Source organism: Syngnathus leptorhynchus, chromosome 14, assembly GCF_054491065.1.
Source record: "Syngnathus leptorhynchus isolate UIUO chromosome 14, UIUO_Slep, whole genome shotgun sequence".
NCBI lineage: Eukaryota > Metazoa > Chordata > Actinopteri > Syngnathiformes > Syngnathidae > Syngnathus > Syngnathus leptorhynchus.
In genome coordinates this window covers 5,396,438-5,415,547 of record NC_141208.1, presented here as the reverse complement: position 1 = coordinate 5,415,547, position 19,110 = coordinate 5,396,438, and the positions used below count along the sequence as shown (strand labels likewise).

Here is a 19,110-nt window from a genome sequence, read left to right as displayed (position 1 = left end):
TTTTGTTTCAAATTCTATCTTTTTGATGTTTTGCATATGACAGGGCAATGCTGGGCACATCAGAGTTGTGCCTCATGGTCCGACGGCGTTTGCGAGGGCGAGGGACAATCTCTGCTTAATGTGGACCGAGCCATTGACTCAGGGAGCACAAAGGTGAGTTTGGGCGGGTCATCTTAATGTGTCGGGGAAGGCGTGCCTTCCTCACTGAGGCACAGGAAAGCCGACGGATCAGTCTAGCTGCAAAAGGTCAGCTCAGCCCTGTGGCTCTGTCAACTGTGAAATGGAAAAGGTCACGCCACTCGACCGAGGCTGAGCTCTCGTGGCGGCTTAGCTACGTAGCACGAGCAAAAGGCACTTTGCTGCGTTTGTGTTTGCCACCTATCGCTTGTGTAGTCTGTCGGCAAATTCTCCTCTTGAGCGGCTATTCAAGCGCACTTGTCACAGATGGAAGAAAAAGTTGACCTGGAAGTGGGTCTCCATTTTGAGTTGATGGACAGACAGTTGAGAACGACTCAATCCAGCAAATGCAACATTTGACTATTGGGCAGAACAAAGACATGTCTCTTTTTACTCACCCCGAAGTCTCTCTCTCTCTTTCTCTCTCTCTCCCCCTGCAGCACTGTGCATACTGTAAGCGCCTTGGAGCATCCATTAAGTGCTGTGCTGAAGGATGTACTCAATTCTACCATTACCCCTGTGCTGGGGCAGCAGGGGCCTTTCAGGATATCAGGAGTCTGTCGCTCCTCTGCCCAGAACACATAGATTTGGCCATGCACAAATGTAAGCCACCTTTTAATGACATCACCGCCCGTCCACTCCAACGATTGTCTAGCTCACGTTTGCGTTTTCCTATCCACAGTTGTTGACGATGCAAATTGCGCGTTATGCGACAGCCCGGGGGATCTACTGGATCAACTCTTCTGCACCAGTTGTGGACAGCATTATCACGGGATCTGCCTGGACATGGCCGTCACCCCTCTGAGGAGGGCCGGGTGGCAGTGTCCCGAGTGTAAAGTCTGCCAGACGTGCAAGTGAGTCAGCCACCAAGCCAACAGGAATGACCCGAATTTCTTTTGGATCATTTCTGAAGAACTCGCTCATTGATGGCCGTCAACAAATCAGTAATAGGATTTAATCCCGCCACCTTCTGTAGGAACCCAGGCGAGGACACTAAAATGCTGGTGTGTGACATGTGTGACAAAGGATACCACACGTTCTGCCTGCAACCTGCCATGGATGCTCTGCCAACCAATGGCTGGAGATGTAAGGTAGGTGAAACCTGGCTCTGTGTCGCCGGATTTGGAATTTGCAAATGTCCGAATGGCTCGACTGACTAAGAAAGTGTCCTTTGCCCGGTAGAACTGCAGGGTTTGCATCCAGTGCGGAACTCGAACCAGCGGGCTGTGGCACCACACCAGCCTGCTGTGTGAGAGTTGTGTTCAAAACCAGGATCCCGCACTCAGTTGTCCTTTGTGTGCCTGCATCTTGGACCCTGAGCATCACAAAGACCTTCTCCTCTGCCACACTTGCAAGAGGTACAAATGAGAAGGCTCTCAAAGGTTCATCACCAATTTCGGTTCTTCCAAATGAAAATATCGGAGATGTAAAAAAGCCATCAAGAAAAAAAAAAAACCAGAAAGAGGAAACCTTCCAAAAGTAACAGCTTTTGTAGTCTCTTTTCACATTCATTTTCTTAGCACCATTTTTCTAGGAGGAAAATGTGTTACAAAAAGATAAACAAAACACACGAGCAGTTCATGGTTTGATGCTAGCTGAAATGAGGCACGTTGTCGGACTGTCAATCACAGAAGCCTTTCAGTTTTGCGCTGCCATTGTATTGTAGACGGTATTCAAAGTAAGCATCATCCACCTGGAAGGCTGCTGTGTTTTTCTTTTTTTTTTTTTTTCTAAACTACATTTTAGTGACCAAAGTGTTAAATTCAATGATCTTAGTTCTTATTTATAATTGTTGAAAAAAAAAACAGTTTTCAAGGCTAACACATTATGGTAAAAGTTTGACGTGAAGACTCGTGTCTCTTTGTGTCACGTTAGCAAACGAGCACTTTGGATCAACGGCTTTGCGCTCTTTTCAGATGGCTTCACCTGGACTGTGAGCGTCAGAACTCGGGCCAAACGGAAAACCACCCCAGAGAGGACTTTGTTTGCTCCAACTGCAGGTCTCCCACTGCAGTACGGGTGCTTCAAGCAGAGGACATGGATACTGGCCCAGAGCTTTGCCCTCAGCCGGCCTCATCGCACACAGACTCCGAGACTGGCTCGCAGCTGGCTCAAAAGCACACGGACCTAGAAACTGGCATCGGCCCGCTTCCTGAAATGCACAATGACCCCAAACCGGAATTACTCGCTGCTCCGTTGCCCTCGGATCCAGAGCCTGCCGAGGATGCCGTCCCGGTGGAGAAGCCAGCTACGTCTGCCCAAGAGCCTGGTGGGTCCCTGTTTCCATTTATCATAAGATTCTGATCTCTCCTCAAAAATGTTATCCATGTCTTTTTTTTTTGGATGACATGACGACTCTGTACCTTCAAATAAGTCCTCTCACGTGTGAAGCTTAATTCCATCGTATCAAAGAGGAACAGTCATGTCTTGGCAGAAGCTCATGTGCGCCACTGCTCCAGCTTGGCATGCATGTGCTCATCTGAGAGTAATGAACAGCATCGGGATAGATTGGTGTGCTGGGGATGGACTTGGCGCTGCACTGCCCACACTGTCTAGACTCCACTGGAGAGCAGAATTGGCAGCTCGGAACATATTGTTGAATGAATCATTCTTACAGATTCAGTTATTTTTCCACATCTTTGTATTATTTACATGTTATGTGCTGATGGCGTCTTTAAGCTCAAACCACATTCCAGAGAGCGACGCTATTAGTGCCGCACAGTCAGCCTTCTCCGTAATAGTCTGTCTGTATGAAGATTGGATTTTCTCCAGGTACTCTGGTTTCCTCCCACATTCCAAAAACATGCACGGTAGGTTAATTGAGCACTCTAAATTGGACGCTTGTTTATCTGTCTGCGACTGGCTGGCAACCGGTTCAGGGTGTATCCCGCCTCCTGCCCAAAGTCACTTGGGATAGGCTCCGGCACACCCGTGACCCTCGTGAGCAAAAGCGATTCCCAAAATGGATGGAAGTACAATTTCACTTGCCGTCAATTGCGATGTCCATTATATTTCTTTGTCTGCGTCCGTACTTCCTCTAATTGACCATTAGTCCATAAACACCCCAGTATATGAAGTCATCTTTCCCGGAAGCTTAAGTGCGCCTGACTTAAAGGCTTTGCTGTGTTAATCACAGCAGTGTATTTATCTCAACATCACCTCATTCACTGTAGGCCATATAGGAAGGTGGTGGGATGGAGGGGGGGGGGGCGCAAGCGGAGCATTAATATGAATGAGAGTGTGTGTTCAGCTGGGTCAATAGCTAAGCACCAGAGACTTGGAGGGAGGGCTATCTCCTAAATGACTTTCTGGCATGGGCACCGGATGAGCACCTGCAAGCTGCACAGTCGCAAGTCCAGAGTAACAGGCCCCGGGATGTTGGTTGCCATGGTGACTCCCTTCCTTGGCAGAGATGCATCGCAGGTGCATGCGTGTGGGTGTCGGGATCAGCGTGACATGGGAACTTGTGGGTGGCCCCGTAAGACTAAACTGTGTGTACTGTCTGCCGGTGTATTTCTTTCAATGGGGGTTGCCTCAAAGCCATGCCTGACTACTTCTATTCATGGCGGGCGGGCGGGCGGGCAGGCGTTGATATCGTTGAGACGGAAACCATCAAATCAAGACACTGAATGGGGAAGGGGGGAGGGGGCGATCATTTGCCTTGTTTTCATTTGGTTTATCCCATCTTTGCTTACGACCCACGGTAAGAGTGAGTATTTTGGAAAACAAACCTTTTATTTGCCTTTCTTTTTTTCCACTCCAGACATCTCCCTGGGGCCAGACATTAAGGGCGAGGTGTACGAACCCACGGAAGTCAAACCAGGTTTGTTTTGTAATCTTCTGTTCTAATGACAGATGGGCTCATGCAAATCATTTGTCGTAATGGCGACACATTTTGTCTTTCAGAAACGAAAGCAGCAGCGAGAAGCCGAGTCATACCTGCGGACGCTCCCGCGGCTCCGCCAGCTCTGAGCCAGGAGCGTCTAACGGCGGAGGCACAACCGGCACAGGAAATCGCTTTACAAACCAAGCCAGCAAATACAGAGACCGCCCCTGAGCAGGGCGCGCTCACCCCCAGCACAAAGGATCTGAAGGCCATCATCTCAACCACCAAAGAACTAAGTACTGTATCAGTACCTCTCACAAATCAACCCATGGAAGTCTCGCTCTCCCAAGCTTTGCGTATGGATGTAGCCATGGCTTCTTTTTTGGAAAGTACCCCTAGAGACCTTAAGGACAGGACGGAGGGCAATTTCCGCCAAGCCTCGGCATCCCAGGAACTTGACGGGACACCGGAGAAGATGTCACATCTTTCTTTCCCCGGCTTGTCCACGGAGGAGAAAGCGCTCAAGACAAGTGTCGAGCAGTTGAGCGAGATGGTTGCCGCTCCTTCCCATTCCGCGGCCCGAGGGATCAACCCGGCGCCGACCTTTGGCGAGCACGGGGTCGGAATCCCCACCACTACACTTATACCGCTTACGCCCAAGATCGGGATGGGCAAGCCTGCCATCACCAAAAGAAAGTTTTCTCCAGGGAGGCCGCGTGTAAAACAGGTTGGAATCCAAACATCCTGTCAGTAATTTAATTAGATTTTCTTTTGTCTGCGTGTTACCCGGCGGAATGTTATCATTTGTGTTACGTCTGTTTGAGGGTTACTTCAGGCCTCAATTTTATGAATGAAGGTGGATCGGGGCGCCTGGTGTTACTGTTCTTTTTTTTTTTGCTTCCACTGACAAGAGGGAGAACGACGCGCGTACTCTTCGTGACGTGTTGCGTGCGGCACACCAAAATCCCGTTCAATTGACAAAACGTTCACAAAGACTTTTCACCCACCACCTACCTCCCAATGTCACCCATTTGTTCATCTCATCACGTTGGCGTGCCAAACACGTCAGCATATTGAGATGGAGTGTTTGTAGAGCCAAATAAGCACTACTCTCATTATCATCTACCAGTTTGTCTTGCGACACCATCAGCTCATTTTCAAATTTAAAAACAAAGTTGCCACACCCCGCATTGAAATGCCGGGTTTTTATGCAAACATGCCAGTCTGGATCATTTCAGGTCTTCCTTCCTTTCTATGGTGTCCTCATGCATGAAGTGCAATTAACACTGAGCGGCTTTGCAGGTTGTTTAACATCTGCACGAGAAAGGCGAACGGTAGCGACATGCATGGGGCCAAAAAAAAGCCCAAATTGTTTGGGTTTTTTTGTTGTTTTTTTGCACGCCGACTGTTTGTTTGCCATCTCAAACTTTTGCATAGGTGGATGAATACAGTGGAACCTCCAAAGTTGAACACTTTCAAAACATCCAGTTGCTTTGTTTGAGTTGAATTTACTAAGTCCACAAACAACCTTCTCAAAGGAGGCAGCACACTTGACTAGCGGTTAGCATGCCCGTCTCACAGTCTAACACGGTTCTCTCAGGTCCTTCCCTAGTTTGTGTATTTTCCCAAATGTAGCTCTCTTTGGGGCGTTCCACTGTATTGGCTATGTGAAAAACTCACCGCATCCCATTTTAACATCATCCTTTGTACATTTTGTTTCTTTGCTGGCTTTGTTTTTACGTTGCTGCATTTTTGTCGCCCTCCCTCTCTCTCACCTCCCCTCCTCCCCTGCCTTAGGGTGCATGGAGCCCCCATAGCAGTGTGAGCTCCCCCTTGTCCTGGTCTCCAGACCAGCCAGAGGGGTGGGATGTCCTAAAGACCAGGCAGTACTCTGGCAGCCCCAGCTGGAGCATCAGAGTGGTAAATAAATACCGTGGCCTACGAGATGCTCCACTAGTTACCGTGGTGACCGACAGTCCCCGAGTGTTCCCGAATGTCACTGTGATCTACATGTTTGCCTACGCTACTTCTAAACACCCTAGCGAGCGGCCGCGGCTCATAGGCCAGCGGCTAAGCAAACGCTTTTTCAAAGTGGAAGTGAAGGATATTGACAAAGGGTTTCCTCGGTCGTTCGCAGATCGAGGGCTTGGTGTACGGCAATGCGACCTTTTTATCACAGTTTAACCGAGAGAGTTTGGCAATCACCTTCGGTGATCAATCATTGTTCCCTGTCTCATCTGTCAGCCAAACATCTGTCTTGTTAATTATTTGATTTATGCATTTTTCAAATTTCGAGTCATCTTTGGAAGTTTAACGCTGGTGGTCATTTTTTGGCTGTCGTACAGTACAGTACGTGTTGGTGACTGTACAATAAATGGCAAAGGTGTTGGGAAAAGAGCCAAGGGTCGGGCGGGGGCAGCTTTATCAAACTTGACAGTCACATTGATTTTTACTTTAAGAGACTTTTCACATTTGACAGGACCAAGACATTTTCTGGCTGTGTGTAATGTTAGAACGCATTTGACCTCATTTTCTAGACCAGCAATCAGACGGCAATGTTTTGTCTTCCAAGTTTTGGATTAAGATTTCATTTCAAACTCAAGCTTTGAGATGTTCTATGCAAATTAGCACCTTACCTCTTGCCATGCTAATCAAGATAGTTTCCCGCCACACAGATGCATTTGCATGAGCAGGGAATCCTGTGTGTTAAAGTTCAAACTTGCCTTCTACATAATTGGCATTCCGCCTCTGCACACCTGTGCTAACTGCTCGTCTTGCATGCATGAGCCTGAAAAGAAGTTTGATTGTAGTGATTCAGCGCTGGACAGCCGGCGTGGATGCGCCCTTGCTTAATGCAAGCTTCAGAATTTCCCGCCGGTTGACTGGCAACCAGTTTTGTGTCCGTCTCGCCCCATCAGCGGATGGATGGGTGGATGGTTTTTTGGATGGATGGATGGATGGATGGATGCTCCATATCCTCATCTCGCTGGTTACTTTACCTCCACAGGGTCGAGGCACGGCCTTCCCGGGAAGAAGGAGGCCGAGAGGGGCCGGTCTGTCGGGTCGAACCGGACGTGGCAGGGCCAGAGGCAAGAGTGGAGTGTGTCCCAGCATCGTCCCTGGGGTATGTGCTTGAATGTGTCATTGGATTTCAAACCTTTTTTTACAATTCCACACGTGTTTATGAGGAATTTGTTCTTGTTGCCCCAATAGATCACCGCAATAGAACCGCCGTACCCAATAAAGGAGGAGGAGGAGAATGCCATGCACAACACAGTGGTCATATTTTCCAGCAATGACAGTTTCACACTCAAGCAGGTATTTGCTTGTTTATATCAAGTTGATGTAACCGAGTCGGACTGCTCTTTACAATGCATGGAGACAAAGAAAAGAAACTACTACTCATGAAGTCTGTCCTTCCTTTAGGACATGTGCGTGGTGTGTGGGAGTTTTGGCCTTGGCGCGGAGGGTCGTCTTTTGGCTTGCGCTCAGTGCGGCCAGTGCTACCATCCATTTTGTGTCGGCATAAAGGTACGCTCATTCGATATCATACCTACTTCACGAGTATGCAAACGTCTCACGACACTCTTTTCGTCCTCAGATCACCAAGGTGGTGCTGAGTAAAGGCTGGCGTTGTTTAGAGTGCACCGTGTGCGAAGCTTGCGGCCAGGCCACCGACCCCGGCCGCTTGCTGCTGTGCGACGACTGCGACATCAGCTACCACACCTACTGCCTCAACCCCCCGTTGCAGAACGTCCCCAAAGACAGCTGGAAGTGCAAATGGCAAGTGATGACGTGGCAATTTTCCGGCCCATTTGTCCTCTGTCAAGTTACCTGCCGAGATTGACCTCGGTTTGCTTTGCCCTGCAGGTGTGTGTCGTGTACGCAGTGTGGCGCCACCACGCCGGGCCTGAGGTGTGACTGGCAGAATAATTACACTCAGTGCGCTCCCTGCGCCAGCCTTTCGATGTGTCCCGTCTGCTTCGTCGTCTACAGCGAAGGCACCATTATTGTCCAGTGTCGACAATGCGACAGGTGCGCCGCCTCTCGACGCGTTCAAACAGACGGCTTTGAAAATGGTGTCTAAACGCGTCGCTTTGTCCGCAGATGGTTTCATGCTTCTTGTCAGGGTCTCCATTCAGAGGAAGATGTTGAGAAGGCTGCAGAGGACTGCTTTGATTGCACAATGTGCCGCAATTTCAAGACTACTAAAGGTAGTGCTTGATTTCTTTCAATGTGAAAATCCATCGAGGGCCTTTCGCACCGAGGATATTGTAAAACAACTTTTCTGCCGTATGTCTCCTTATATTTGAATATTATTGCTTTTGTGTGTTCTGCAGTGTTGACCAAACCCAGAGACACCATTGAGCCTGCTATCATGACACAGATTGTCACCAAAGCAAGAGAAATGGGTCCGTTGGCCACCCGCAATCAATTGGACAAGATCACGCTGCCTGTCTTCGCTAACATATTCATACAATGATTGAATCCTCCCAGATCTATCCAGGACCTACACCCAGGATGGTGTTTGTTTGACAGAGTCGGGGCTTTGTCAACTCCAGAGCCTGTCTGCTACCGCGTCACGGCGCCGGAAGCCCAAGCCCAAGCTCAAACTGAAGATAATCAACCAGAACAGCGTGGCAGTCCTTCAGGCCCCCTTGGACCCTTTCTCGGAACACTCCCGGGACGAGGACATGGAGGATGCCAGAGGTAGCGACTGACTCAGGCTAACGTGTGTTCTATGCAGGTGCCGCTGACTGAATTTGAATATCTTGGAAAGCTTTATTATATTCAGTAGTGCAGTTGGAGGAAAGAAATAAAAGTTTTAGCGTTTCACCAGGAATTGTTTGGAAAACAAAAGCTGCGCTCGTCTATCTTTACATAACGGAGAAAGGGAGCGCAGAGATTAAAACAGGAAACAGCCACCGCAGAAGTAATGAGCAAATTAAATGAAGTTGATTTCAATCCGGCTAATGTCCTTCCTCTGAGAGGGGGGTTCAGGCGGAATTGACCCCCGGTGCTGTGTTGGGCGTGGCAACAGTGCCTTCTCCACCGCCGGCCTGTCACTCATCATCAGCGTTCTCTTCCTTCAGTGGAGACGGAGCTCCTGGACTGCGAGGGCAAGTCCGACTCCAGCCCGGAGCGGGAGCCCGCGGAAGACGACTCCAAGGGGGTCGACGGCAGCAAGAAGAGGAAGAGGAAACCGTATCGGCCGGGTAGGGCACCTGATTAAAGGAGACAGCTCCTCTGAGGCATGAAATGTTAACAGTACAAGACCGACGCTGCGGTCGTAGCAAGCGGCGTGCTCCCTCCAAGATGCGGGCCTCTCCGACAATGAGGCTGGAGCTATGCACATAAAGTCCAGCGCTAATAAAGATCTCATTATGATTGTGATGAAAGCAGATTGTCCCCGCTTTAAGTTTCCTACCGAATCTCTTCAAGGTATCGGCGGTTTCATGGTGCGACAGAGAAGCCGACCGGGCCAGGCTCCAGGCAAGGCTAAACGATCCCTCTGTAGAAAAGATTCATCTGGTTCGGCGTCTGTGTCGGAGTGTCACATTGGAAAAGAGGAAGGTTTGTCTGCCGACACTTTTTTTTTCCCCGTGTAGGCTAACTGTAGAAAACCCCCACGAAACATTTGTGTTGTGTTCTTTTGTTTTTAGTTGGAGGGTGGACAGAAGCGATGCCCGACACACCTGTGGATGAGACGCCTCCCGGAGCAGAGGTTGCGGAAAAAATAAAAAAACGTTACCGAAAGAAGAAAACCAAACTGGAAGAGGCTTTTCCCACCTACCTTCAGGTATGTCACCTTGGCAAAATGAAAGAAGTCGCACTCATCTGTGATTTTATCCTCGTGACTAAATTTTCATTATTTCTCTTATTTGATTGGCCAACTTATTCTTAGAACATAATTCCTTTCTCCGAATTGTATTTTAAGATGCGTTTGTATCTCACCCTAGGGAAACTGGCTGATTCAAAGTGCATTGCGTGGAAACCACTTAAGGACATTTTGAGCGCAGGTTTTTTTTGTTTGTTTTTTTCGTAGGAGGCAGAAGGAATTTTCATATCATGCTCTTTAAATGGCCCTCATTTTGAATGTGGTCCCCCCCCACACTTCCCCCCAAAAATACATTAAAAAAAAAAAAAAGCTAAAAAGGATGTGACTCGTCTCAAGACGATATCTCACTGTCACCTTGTATTGGGCAAAACACAGATATGTGATGTGGATAAAGCCACACGAAAGCTGCCAGCGCCGCTCTTCATGCCACTGCATCTGTCACATGCTAAAGGTCCCAACTCTGCAAAGCACATTTCATTCATTATTGAAACACTAACACGTTGGGCTTTTAATGTCCTTGTGCAGCTGGGACCGCCGCCGCTACACATCTTCTCAGATTGCCGACGATATGTGGCAATAAGTGGTTTTAGCTTTGATAGGCGCTGACAAAAGCGGGGCAAGCTACGTTCTGACCGTTGCTTTCCGAGCCCGTGTTTTCATCGTCCTTGAACGCGCGTTTGAACGATCCCTACGGGGAAGGTGCCTTTGCGATCGAGATGTAGCCGGGACGGTTCTTGAAAAGCGCCTTTGCCTTGCCGTCCTCAGGAGGCGTTCTTTGGAAAGGACCTCCTGGACAAAAGCAAACAGAGCAGACAGCAAGGGGTGGAGTCCGGTCTGATGGAAGAAGGACAGAGTCAGCTGGAGAGGAAGCGCCTTGCCGCCGGCTACCTGAACTCTTCGGCCGACCCTCTGCTCAGCGCCCCTGCTATGTGCCTCCCCAGCGGAGCGCTTGCAGAGCGTACGTACTACACGCTCGTGACATTCAGCGATTCAGCTTAACCCGTGCGGCTCATCTTCCACACAATTTGAAAAAGAACTTACAAAAGCCCGATCCCCGACATTTATATTTTTTATTCATTCCACCTCTATTGTTATTTTTGTGACATTCACGCTTCACAACCACGTTATCGTGACCAATACAATACGGCTCCTTTCTTCAAATTTCTTATATTTTTTTTTTCGTCCTTCTCCCTACTCCTGAAACAGACTTCCTTTAGAGTTTAATCATACACTCAAATGTACACGTTTGTCTGTTCCACTGCACGGATTCAAGTGAGCACCGCATTGACTTCAAGATGTAACAATACAATTTGTGATTGTTACACAAACAAAAACTGTCAAGGTTATTACATTGTTACATTTTTTTTTTGTTCTGCCGGTGCTACATCTCATGTCACCATCATCATCCTTTATAGTTTGTGACATTTGTTTTTCTTGTTTTTTTGTTTGTTTTTTTGTTCTCCTTCCTCTCCCTCCATTCACAGAAACGTCTGAGGAGCCATTAGTTGATCTGTCTGATGTTTTGAATACTGATGCAGACATCTTGGGAATGCTCGGAAAGCCAAGCGGTGACTCTGGTGCGTCTTTAATTCTATAGGCAGTGGCAGGAATGACGAATCCGTTAAGTTTTGATTTCAAGACGCCTTAAGCAGCAAAAAGAAGTCTCTGCTTCTTTTGTGTCCATCTTTGATTTTTATCCTTGTGTTTGCATTGTCCAAATCATATTTTGTTCTTTTAAGTTATTTTTCCACTCATGTTATCTGATTTTGGGTTCTTTTAGGTCTTGATTTTTGCTCCTTCCAGGTTGATGGCTCACCACCTCCTTTTGGTAAGGGTCGGTTCACTGGTCTACTCGCCCCCTCGCTTCAATGCCCATCTTGCTTTCTTACTTACACTTTCTGTCTCTCTGATGTTGCATGTAAGGTTGCTTGTTTTTTTTCCTCACCTCTTAGATTGCTCTAACACAGTGTGTAGTTTTCCTCCAAACGTGTCTTTAACCTTTTGTGAGCTCCCTTTTATGCCTTAATGCAATACATACATAAGCCATCAAAACTACAAGATAATTATTCGGCCAATGAATTCATACAATTAAGTTTACTCGAATCTTCTGTTCCATGAAATTCATAACAAGTATCCTTACTCTACATTACTCATCCTACCTTCACACATAATAAAAAAAGTTTGCGTCCCAATTGCTGACAAAATGTAGTTCGAAAGAAACAGATTTATTAGTCTGTGTTTCTTGTTTTTATTTGTTAGGGAGCGTATGTATGTAATGTCACTGGATAATTTGGGCTTCTTCTAACTGTGTTGCTTTTCCAACAAAATTAACAAACCAAATGCGTGGCCGCATCGGGGCCCCCGAGCGAGCTGATTCCGGCCCACGGGCTGCACGTTTAACACCCTGGTGTCTGTTTGTTTCCACAGCCGGTCTGGACGTGGGGCCCCTCACAGAGAGTTCCCCAGCGCCGCCCCACTCGCAGGCCGATCGCAGGACACCTCGAAGCCTTCCTGAAGAACCTTTGGATGGCATTCTTAGTCCAGAGTTAGACAAGATGGTCACCGACGGTGAGTATGGGACATCATTTGCCATATGGAGGCAAAGAACAAGCTCTTCATGCCCATTCATTGAAATATTCAACAATATCTCTCTTGACCTTTTCAGAATCAATCCTCAGCAAACTGTACAAAATCCCAGGTTTGTTATTTGATCAGATTTGATGCAACGTTTGTCACTATCAATCCACTTTGGGTGAAATGTTTTTCTTGAACCAGGCTTACAGAGTTTTGTGCTGTTCCCAATTTACAGAGCTAGAGGGCAAGGATGTAGAAGATCTCTTCACGGCCGTCCTCAGCCCCAGCACAAGCCAACCTTTGCCGCCACAGTTGCCTCATCCTCCAGGTCCGGGGCCCCTCCCTAACACACCTGGCACTTGTATCCCTCATCCCAACACAGGTACATTGTTTGCTACATTCACATGTCTATTTCTGAATGTTTTCATGCATGATTTTCTCTGCCTGCAGGCAATCCAATGTTTCCAAGGATGCCAATGATCAACGGAATGATGGGTCCAGGCTACCGTTTCCCTTCCAATTCAGGAGCAGGGCCTTTAATCCCAGAAAATTTCTCCCCCCTCAACCGTATGCCTTTCAGTGACAATCCCAGGTAATGTACGGGTTGCTTGTTTTGCACCATGCCTGCAAATATATGCACGCATTTGTTTGCCTTAATTGAAAGGGTTCTATTTGCCTTTGCAGGGATAGAAAATTTTGTCAAATGCCTCGAGAAGCAGTCGGTCCATGGCCGTCCCCTGCCCACGGCCCCGGCCCCACACCACCTGGATCGCTGCCTGAGGGGGAAACTGAAGCCATGTCCAATGCCCAAAGGAGTACACTCAAGTGGGAGAAGGAGGAGACACTCGGGGAGCTTGCCACTGTAGCGCCTGTCCTTTACACCAACATCAATTTTCCTAACCTCAAAGAGGAATTCCCAGGTGGGAGCATGACACCATAGCTGATTTTGACACCAAAGTACAATGGAACTGTGGATTTTGATTGTCGTTTTCTGCTCCACAGACTGGTCCACCAGAGTAAAGCAAATTGCAAAACTGTGGAGGAAAGCTAGTTCACAAGACAGGGCCCCTTATGTGGTAAGCTCATTCATACTGTTACTTTGAGAATATCGCACCCCCTGAAAGCACCGCGAACCGAGTGCCACATTAGCACACTTGTGTAATGCATCGGGCCTCTTGCCAGTACGGATTAAAATCTGGCCATTCCAACACAAACTAATGAATATTGGCACAAGTGTTTGAAGTAGGAGTTGAAAAATATTGACTATGATATATAGTAATGTTTAATACTTATGAGTATGTGTTTTTATTTTTTAATTTACCATTGCTGGAGTTGGGTTACCCAGTTCTTTATTTGGCATCTGTCTACGATATACAACTTGTCTTGATCACGTGTATCCATGTGCCTTTCAGCAAAAGGCAAGAGATAACCGAGCCGCCCTGCGCATCAACAAAGTCCAGATGTCCAATGAGACAGTGAAGAGGCACCATCCACAACATCCACAGCCCCCTGAGGTGTTTGATCCCAACATACCACTAGACACAGAACTGCTGTTTAAAGACCCTTTGAAACCAAAAGAGTCAGAGCATGAACAAGAGTGGAAGTTTAGACAGGTAAGAGGGTATGCAATTAAGTCAGGGCAGCAGCAGGTCCACTTAATATTAAGACATCTAAGAGGTGCTTTAGTAAAAGCTCCCAAAACAACTGCATTATCCCTCCGCATTAACCCCGATGACATTGGCGGTTAGTAGGCCCAGTTCACTTTTTTTTTGCATGAGACTGGCAAATGGCGCACGTGCTGCCGCCGACATACTGTCTAATGGCCATCACTTTGTTTTGCTTCTCCGACAGCAAATGAGGCAGAAAAGCAAACAGCAAGCCAAAATCGAAGCCACTCAGAAACTGGAGCAAGTGAAGAACGAGCAACTGCAACAGCAACAGCAGCTGCAACAAAGCAACGTGCAGACTGAGGGAGACGGCAACAACAGCGGGAACCAGAGCCCGGCCTCGCTGCCGAGCAACGGAAGCACATCCCCGATGCAGCAGCAGCAGCAGCTCGTCGCTAAAGACGGCTTTGCGAGGCCGCAGTTACCCGGGACGCCGACGTCGGGTTCTTCGGATGATGTGTTTTTACGACCCCCTCCTCCGCCTCCCTCCGGCTCGTCTTCCCAGCCTCAGTCCCCGCAGGTTTTTTCACCTGGCTCCTCTGGCTCCAGACCTTCCTCTCCGTGGGACCCATATGGCAAGATGGTAGGGACTCCAAGACCCCCGACTGCGTGTCGTCGAATGCCTATGGAATCTGGTAAATCGCCCACGTCCCTGATGGAACAGCAGGACCGAGGGCGGCCTTCCCCTGCCCACGACAACTTTGGTTCGCCGACGTCAATGAGCAACGATCCGTATGCCAAACCTCCTGACACTCCAAGACCATCTGGGGAAATGGACACTTTCCTGAAGCCCATGGGGCCACCCAGGACCAGCCACGCTGCTCAGGGAAGACCCCCGATGGGCTCGCCGGGCAGAGATCCGTACTCTCGGCCCATGATAAGAAACGAGGCTTATCAACGCATGGCTCAGAACAGGATGATCTTGTCCGACCCTTACTCCAGACCTCTACTGACGCCCATCCCTGGAAGTAACGAGTCTGGCTCTGTCCCGCTGTTCAAGACGCCGATGCCCCCTCCGCAGACTCATGAAGCGTTGTACCGAGCGGGTCAACATCCCGCAGACAGATTTGCCCAGAATCAACAGGCTGACCCTTACGCGCAGCCCCCGCACACCCCGAGACCATCTGCGAACGACAATTTTGCCAGTCCCCCTCGAATGGGCCAACATCAAGTTCAAGCACACCCGTTCGCTCAGCAAGGACAAATGGCTCCAATGTCTCGAAATCCTTATTCCCACGCGCCTTCCACTCCGAGGCCGGACCACTTCACTTACGACCCCTTTTCTCAACCTGCCAGTTCGGGTAACCACCGGCCCGAACCCAATGCTCAGGCACGTCCATTTTTTGAGCCTTACGCCAGACCCCCCGGCACCCCGCGTCCACACGACAACTATAATCAACCATCAAACACCCCGAGCCCGTCTTCGGATCCCTACTCGCACGCTCCTGCCACCCCTCACCCTGGCGGACTCAACCAGTTCCCCCACCAGAGGATGTCACCTTCCCACTCTGTGGACCCGTATGCTCAGCCACCAGGCACGCCCCGGCCTGCTGCCGTGGAGAGGTTCTCAAAGTCACCAGGCACTAGTCAAGGGCCACTCGATACATTTCCTAATGCATCTGGCTCGTCCCGGCCAGGAAGTAATGACATGTTTTCCCAGGTCGGCAACCCCCGGACAATGGTAAACGACGCCTATGGTCAGTCTCCTGGCACCTTGCATCCTGGGCCTGATGGAGTCACTAGACAAGGATTAAGGCCGGGATCTTTGGGAACTCAGGACTCATTCTCTGCCCCTCAAGGCAGGCTTCAGGAACATTTTCCACATGCAGGCTCACAAACACCCAAGCATCCTTGTGTAGCCGATGATGGATTTACCCGCTCACCCTCCAGAAGACACTGTCAGACGCCTGGTCATGACCCATTTGAACAAGCCCCTATGACCCCTCGTCCACAGTCGGAGAAGATGGAAGTTAAAGATCAGTCAAGTCTGGGGAACAATGCGTTTGTCCCTCCAGACCCGAGCCAGCTATCAAACAATCCCCAAATGGCTGCTGTGTCCTCTGACGCTCAGGTTGCTATGGCTGAAAATGAAGAGAGACTCAGACAGGTGCATAATCGCGTTTTTATCATCGGCTACTGTCTTGATGATGTCCTTGCTCACTTTGTTTTATCTCTTGCCACCGTGTCCGTCCCCTCATTTTTAGTGTTTTCATTTCTTAGAATAATCATGTTTTTACAAGCCATCTAGTGCTGTGTTTTGGTGAAGGACCTAGCAAAGCCCTTTCTATAAACTTTTCCATATTGCTGTGCTTTTGTTTTGCAGCGGCAACGAATTCGAGAACTAATCCTGAAGCAGCAGCAACAAAGGAGTGCTATTCGACAAGAGAGGTGCCCTCAAGAGCCTCCTGGCAACTTGGCTCCTAGACCACCACGACCGTGGCCTCAGGAAGACCCTGGACAACAGAGGGACATGTTCAACCGACCTCCTCCACCTTATCCTGGACAAGGACCCATAAGAGGGCCAATGAGGTTTCCTGGACCTTTTCCAGTAGGACACGAAGGACAAATACCTCGGGGCCCGCACCCCGGAGATCTGAATATGAGACACCAGGGACCGAGGTGTGTTCAGCTTCAATGTTTACGTTTTGTCTCGTTTTATCTCACAATCGATGGCTAGCTTCCACTGTGCTGGCCTTGTACTCACATATTCCTGTCCCGCCGTAGGTTTTCCTTTCCAGCCGGTGCTCTCGGACCGCATTCGGCCCAAGAACTGTTTCCCCGCGGACAGCATCCGACGCAGGACGTTCCTCCTCAGATGAGACGATCCATGTCTGCAGAAATGGCGAAGGGCGTCGGTGGTAATCCCATGGGTCTGCCCCAACACTTTCCACCGCACGGTATGCCCGTACAGCAGCACAACATTATGGGTCAGCCCTTCATCGAACTGCGGCACAGAGCAGAAAGAGGAGAAAACAGGCCACGCATGGCATTTCCACCGGTTGCTATGCAAGGATGCACCATGGATGCCAACATCCAAGCTCAAAGGCCGCAAGGCTTTCCAGGAACTCCAGACAACCGCTTTCCATTAATGCAGGGGCCCAGGATGTTGGATCCAATGGCCAGCCAGTCTGGAAATGCACCCCTTTCCGCCAGTATGGACAATCTTCATCAGCAGTCCCAAATGTCAGCCAACAGCACACTCAAACAATCTCCTTTGATGAGATCCATGAGCCAGCCTGCTCCAAATGAGACCCAGAACATGTCTGCGTCCATCATCCTGTCTGCTCCCCCTGCTGGCCAGAATGATACCGTGGCCAGCGGTGAAACGGGAGAGGAGAAACTGGATGCGGAGGAGTCTGCAGTGAAAGATCTGGAAGATGTGGAGGTGAAAGACTTGGTGGATGCTGACTTGGAAAACCTTAATTTGGATCCTGAAGATGGCAAAGACCTCGACCTTGAGACAAACGACCTGCATCTGGATGACTTTCTGACATCTGGCAAATTTGACATCATCGCTTATACAGACCCCGATCTGGATGACATCAAAAAAGACATGTTCAACGAGGAACTGGATCTCAGCGATCCTATGGACGACAGCGCTGACCCCGCCGAGATGAACAAAAACCTGGAGCCCAGTCAAAGTTCGGCGACTGCGCCGGAGATGAGGGAGGCTACGGGCGTGAAATCATCAGCGGAGGTCAAGCTCGGCACTCCTGAGAGACAGGACTTTGCTCCTTTGATCCACGGGAAGGAAATTAAAACAGAGGTCAAAGACTGTCAGAAATCCCCCCAAGTCTCCGGGAGCACCGTGGCAGCAAGCCAGCAAGAAGCCCTCTCTGACTCTACCCCTGTCCTGTCAAGTTTACTCGTTAAGCAGCAGCCTGAAGAGCAGTCGTTAAACCCAATGGTTGAATCTGTCACTCAAGGCGCTCACCGAGTCACCGAAAGTGAGCACGCGGCCCCTCATGGGAATCAGACAATAGCCAGCACCACTGGAGCCGCAGAGTCTTCCATAAGTGCCTTTGGGGAGGACCAGCAGGTTTTGAACCAGGCTTTGGCTCAGCATGGCCAACACCGCCCACTTCTGCTGGAGGAGCAGCCGCTCCTTTTGCAGGACCTCTTAGATCAGGAGAAGCAAGAGCAGCAGCAGCAGAGGCAGATGCAGGCCATGATACGACAGCGTTCCAGTGACTCTTTCTTCCCCAACATTGGTAGTTTCACCCCCACCCCCTTTTTGGTTGAAGGTGCATCTCAATACGTTTAATCCATTTAGTCATTAAACCTGTAGGAACATGGATTCGGATTGCGTCTTTAAAATGATGTCAAATGATTTGGTTCATACTATTTCCTGGTGGTGAATTTATTGAGATGCACCTACACAGGCGTACATTCATTAATTAAATGTTGAACTAACAATTTCTAATGGTTGTGATTTGTCATTGTCAAGATTTCGACACGATTACTGACCCAATCATGAAAGCCAAGATGGTTGCACTGAAAGGCATCAACAAAGTCATGGTTCAAAACAACATTGGAATGGCTCCAATAGTCATGAACAGGTAAGAATTGGTTTTATTTGTTGTTGTTTTTTTGTACATATGCCTGCGACTGCACACGTAGACTAACAAGGTAATTTATTTAATCCAGTTGCCAGAAGAAGAAAAAAAAAAAAAAGTGTTTCCATTGGCTGGTCGGCCATAACTTGTGTTAGCTGCGACCAGATTCATTGATTCTTTTTGTCTTGATGTCTCACAGGTTTCCTCCTGGACCTGTAGCAGCACCTGTTCCCGAAAGCACACCACTTCCCCCACAAGTTGTAGGACAGGTAATACTAATCTTTGAAAAAAGTGCCACCTTTTATGCATAAATGTTGCACTGTACCTACAAATATCTCCTCTTCCACCAGGATGGCAGATTGACACAAGTACAACGACCAAATCCTCCTAATTTTGGACCGGGATTTGTCAGTAAGTTCTCCATCAGAGGCATTTACATCATGTCTTATTGCTACCAGGCTTGCTAACAAA

At 48.9% G+C, this 19,110-nt stretch overlaps 1 protein-coding gene across 6 annotated transcripts in view; it reads left to right on the top strand.

Annotated features, from left to right (window-relative positions):
• kmt2cb (lysine (K)-specific methyltransferase 2Cb) overlaps positions 1-19,110 on the top strand; it is a 37,549-nt gene that overhangs the window by 8,950 nt on the left and 9,489 nt on the right. For 4 of the 6 annotated variants that reach the window (XM_085929352.1, XM_085929348.1, XM_085929346.1 and 1 more), the window contains 36 exons: positions 44-153; positions 618-780; positions 860-1,031; positions 1,154-1,268; positions 1,360-1,535; positions 2,094-2,446; positions 3,941-4,000; positions 4,084-4,730; positions 5,801-5,923; positions 7,011-7,127; positions 7,217-7,321; positions 7,430-7,534; positions 7,605-7,786; positions 7,874-8,038; positions 8,111-8,217; positions 8,344-8,415; positions 8,501-8,713; positions 9,097-9,219; positions 9,446-9,577; positions 9,667-9,803; positions 10,608-10,800; positions 11,327-11,419; positions 11,623-11,670; positions 12,270-12,410; positions 12,508-12,540; positions 12,652-12,798; positions 12,867-13,008; positions 13,101-13,336; positions 13,419-13,492; positions 13,829-14,029; positions 14,268-16,190; positions 16,407-16,702; positions 16,808-18,294; positions 18,531-18,642; positions 18,839-18,908; positions 18,990-19,050. In XM_085929352.1, coding sequence (XP_085785478.1) covers positions 44-153; positions 618-780; positions 860-1,031; positions 1,154-1,268; positions 1,360-1,535; positions 2,094-2,446; positions 3,941-4,000; positions 4,084-4,730; positions 5,801-5,923; positions 7,011-7,127; positions 7,217-7,321; positions 7,430-7,534; positions 7,605-7,786; positions 7,874-8,038; positions 8,111-8,217; positions 8,344-8,415; positions 8,501-8,713; positions 9,097-9,219; positions 9,446-9,577; positions 9,667-9,803; positions 10,608-10,800; positions 11,327-11,419; positions 11,623-11,670; positions 12,270-12,410; positions 12,508-12,540; positions 12,652-12,798; positions 12,867-13,008; positions 13,101-13,336; positions 13,419-13,492; positions 13,829-14,029; positions 14,268-16,190; positions 16,407-16,702; positions 16,808-18,294; positions 18,531-18,642; positions 18,839-18,908; positions 18,990-19,050 — 8,634 coding nt within the window. The remainder of the gene's footprint in view (positions 1-43; positions 154-617; positions 781-859; positions 1,032-1,153; positions 1,269-1,359; positions 1,536-2,093; positions 2,447-3,940; positions 4,001-4,083; positions 4,731-5,800; positions 5,924-7,010; positions 7,128-7,216; positions 7,322-7,429; positions 7,535-7,604; positions 7,787-7,873; positions 8,039-8,110; positions 8,218-8,343; positions 8,416-8,500; positions 8,714-9,096; positions 9,220-9,445; positions 9,578-9,666; positions 9,804-10,607; positions 10,801-11,326; positions 11,420-11,622; positions 11,671-12,269; positions 12,411-12,507; positions 12,541-12,651; positions 12,799-12,866; positions 13,009-13,100; positions 13,337-13,418; positions 13,493-13,828; positions 14,030-14,267; positions 16,191-16,406; positions 16,703-16,807; positions 18,295-18,530; positions 18,643-18,838; positions 18,909-18,989; positions 19,051-19,110) is intronic. The other 2 variants (XM_085929349.1, XM_085929350.1) reach the window with 2 other exon arrangements.